The sequence below is a fragment of the Helobdella robusta genome (genome assembly GCF_000326865.2).
Source record: "Helobdella robusta unplaced genomic scaffold HELROscaffold_1184, whole genome shotgun sequence".
NCBI lineage: Eukaryota > Metazoa > Annelida > Clitellata > Rhynchobdellida > Glossiphoniidae > Helobdella > Helobdella robusta.
Genome location: NW_008703658.1, coordinates 1 through 3,729, shown reverse-complemented (window position 1 = coordinate 3,729; position 3,729 = coordinate 1). Strand labels below are relative to the sequence as shown.

Sequence of the window (3,729 nt, the reverse complement as noted above, 5' to 3'; positions counted from 1 at the left end):
TCATAAATACCCCATTCAATAGCAGCCCCATCGTAAAAAATGGCAAATTCCCCCACTTCTTCTACTTCTTGGAATAACTTCGTAATGTGTGGTTGCCTTTTTTTGAATTCCTCAATTTCTATTTTCAAATATTCAGCATGTTCTTTTTCAATATCGCTGAGTGATTTTATGTCCTCGCTCATGCGGTTATTTTGACTTACAGCGTCATCCGAGGACTCTTCCGATTTGGATTTACTGGGGGATCTGTTGAGGAAGTTTGTAACTTTTGTGTGATGAGTATCGTATGGACTGTCATTCTCATCACGTTTTCTTTTTTTGCTTTCACGTTTTTCACGTATTGTCGTTTCGTTTGGAACTTGCTGTTTATAGGAAGTTCTTTCGTTGTAATTAAATGATTGAGCGTTTCGACAACTTGTCGCATTTATTTCTTTAGAATATTTTTGACTGGCATTATAGGAATGTTCGTTTCGACCTTTGGCCATATAACTTTCTTGAGAGCGTTTTCTCTTTGTGCCTTGTTTGTAAGAAGTTCTTTGATAGTAATTAGAGTACTTTTCGTCACGAGAACTTTTCGCATATCTTCCTCGAGAATCGTGTCGATTTCTATCTCCAGATGAATGGTAATAATCAGCCCGGTCGTCTTCTCTTTGACGTTCACTGGGCCGAGATTGATAACAATGAACACTCCTTTCCCTGGCTCGAAATCTAGATTTTTTTCCCTCATAATCAAAGTCACAGCGGTCACAGTAGGGACTTCTTGATCGTCTTCTGTTGCATTCATCGTCGCTGGAGGAGGAATCGTAACGAGGAAGTCTTCCATTCCTTGATCTGGATCTTCTTCTATCATAGCTATTGTTATATCTGGCGCTGTCGGAATACATGATGAGCTATATTATTTTGTATAATGTTCGTTAAAATAGTAAATCACTGTCACAATCTGTAGGCTACTGGAAAATTTTCTAAGCTACGATGTTAGTCGATGTTAAAAATCTCTGGCAAAATTTATAGGTTACAATGATAATTCTTAGTTACGCAAGGCTGAATGGAAGTTAAACTTTTTAAAAATTCATCTTCAATCATTTCTTATATACTTTCTGGTTCAAGATGAATAAAGAGCTTTTTGTTGAAATGTCACGCAAAGTTAACTTTGTGTGACACGTTGTTTGACACGCAAAGTTTATTTGGCTCGATGTCTTATGATGTTGTTTGACACGCAAAGTTTATTTAGGTCTATGTCTTCTGATGGTTAATTAGTGAGAATACATAATTGTATCAATATTAATGAGATTGCCTAATTATACCAATATCGTTCAAAAAGTCACGATCTAACCTTTATCACTTTAATGTTTTATCTGATAATAAAGTCAGTAAGTTGTCATCACTTCTGAGGTTTTATCTTATAATAAAGTTACGTAATTCATTAAAGAGTGATTAAAAAATTCATTAAATAACAAGTCCTAATTGATTGGATAATAGAAATCTAACACAAACATAGTTTTTGTAATTAACCAATTAACATTTTTTGTAATATCGCAAAATTAATGTACATATGTATGTTAGAATGTAAAATGTAATTAACTTGTAAGGATGTTGAAGTGAAGTTTTTATTATCAGATAAAATTTTTAACGTGAAGTTTATGCAATTAGGTTGATAAAAATAATTAACGTAATAACCTCTAAAAAATTTGTAATAGATCTAGTTGGAAGATCTAAATAGAATCAGCTCCGTTGTATTAATTTTAAATTCACTGAAAAATAAACCCGCTATCAATTGGTTAATATTCACTTTTTAATATCGCTGATTTCAATTGCGGCGGGATGGTCTAATGGTTAAGGTCGCTTGGTGCTCTTTCGCAGTTACCGGGTTCGAATATGACAAAAAGATCTCCGAGTATCATAAGCTTCATGTATGACGCGTCGTTTATCATGTATTCATTTACGATGTTTGTGCGCTATGTTGAATCCTTTGAACTTTGGGAGAGTATAATTGACCATTAACCTTTTTAACCTTAAAGCTTTACTACTGTTGTTGCAGCTTCTGCTATTAATACCACTACTGCTGCTACTACAACTACCACGACTACTATTATTACTTCTATTGGTACTGATAGTAGTGATTGTAGTGTGCGTGCGCGTGTGTGTGTGTTAAAACTCATTCGACGTGTTTTTTTTCATTCGACGACGATATTAAGACATGGTTTTTCAACATTAATCTCGACTTTATTTTTTTATTCTGGTCTATAAAACAAAATAATGCAATCTTTCACCATTTCAAAAAAGAGAAAAAGGATGAATTAGAAATATTAACGAGTAAACAAAATGTGACTTTCTCACTAAAATATAGTCATCTGTGTGATAATGAAAAACTAAAAATCATTAGATATAATAAAAGTTCATCACAGATAAAAACAATTACATCATAGAAATATGTAAATAAAATTAAAACGTTAATTATTTTAAAAACTAATAAACAGATAAAATCATAAAAAATTATGCATGTAAAATATGAACGAAAAAAAGACTAATTATAATTCTCTCGTAAAAATGCTTTAGTGAACCAGTGAAACTTCAGTATCTGTTTGACTTTTTTCACTGATCAGTTCTACCAAGCCCAACATCCAGTTTTGCAGCGCTGTTTTGAATGGGTTGAACTATCTGAGCCACACCAGCCTAGGACCAAACATGAACGAGTTTCAATGATTCAGTCCAGTGGCGTAGCTAGGGTCTTCTGCGCCCCCTACATAAAATCTGTCAAACTATATAATATAGAACTGTCGTACTCAGTATTTGAAGTAGGCGTCACGGAGTGTAGCCTACTACAATGCATTTCAGTGTATTCATGTTTCTATATGCATATTGCACCTTACACCATAATTGTATTATTCTTTCTCAGTTCTTAACTATAATATTGTAATACAAAATATTAATGATTATCATTTAATCATTTATTTGGCAAAAAAATGATTATGATTAAAAAAATGATTATAATTGATGTATATAATTAGATTCTTTCAAGTAGTTTTTATAATTCTGTATTTTTATTGTTCGCTGAGTCAGAAGTGTGAAATAAAAATTATTAAATTTAAAAACAAAACAACAGCTAAGTATTGTCTAGAAATTGTGGTTAGGAAATGAGCAGAATTTTAAAGAAAATTTATTTTTCTTGCTTTTACTGCAGCAAACTGGTTAATTATATCATCAAAATCAATCTGTTCAAGAACTTCCCTCTCCACACTCATTAGGGCCAGATCGCTGAGTTTATCTTGTCCCATGGATGCTCGAAGATAGGAAAGAATTATTTTTAATTTACTGAAGGATCGCTCACAGCTGGCAATCGAGACAGCTATAGTAAGAAGGATTTGTAGAGCAACACGCAAATTTGGAAAAACATCTTCTCCGTAACTAATAATGAATGACAAGAGTTCTGTAGGAGTCTTTGGTGCAGTATCCTGGCGGGTCTCAAGGAGCATTCTGCAGTCACATATTTCATTTAATAACTCAATTCCTTCAACATCCGAGTCATAAAAATTTCCAAAGTCAATACAATGCTGACGGAGACTGTTAAGATCTTTGTCATTCAAAAGTTTGTCTACATCAAGTAAGAATCCGAATTTGAAGTTCAGATCTTTGAGACGAGTAAACCTTGTTGTCATCTCCTGTTCGAGTCGATCTAAAATACTCTTCATGATACGAACAATTTCTTCTTCTGCCGAAAGTCCTGCATCTCGG

At 33.3% G+C, this 3,729-nt stretch overlaps 2 protein-coding genes across 2 annotated transcripts in view; both read right to left on the bottom strand.

Annotated features, from left to right (window-relative positions):
- The window catches only part of HELRODRAFT_184561 (hypothetical protein), a gene marked incomplete at both ends in the record, with an annotated part of 2,747 nt that extends 1,866 nt beyond the window's left edge, over nucleotides 1-881 (bottom strand). The window contains one exon of the mRNA XM_009013368.1: nucleotides 79-881. Coding sequence (XP_009011616.1) covers nucleotides 79-881 — 803 coding nt within the window. The remainder of the gene's footprint in view (nucleotides 1-78) is intronic.
- A 2,268-nt stretch (nucleotides 882-3,149) lies between these two features.
- On the bottom strand, nucleotides 3,150-3,392 carry HELRODRAFT_153844 (hypothetical protein; the record flags this gene model as incomplete). Its single annotated transcript, XM_009013367.1, has 1 exon — nucleotides 3,150-3,392. A coding segment is annotated over one exon (243 nt), but the record flags the coding sequence as incomplete, so codon positions are not given.
- Nucleotides 3,393-3,729: the final 337 nt, after the last annotated feature.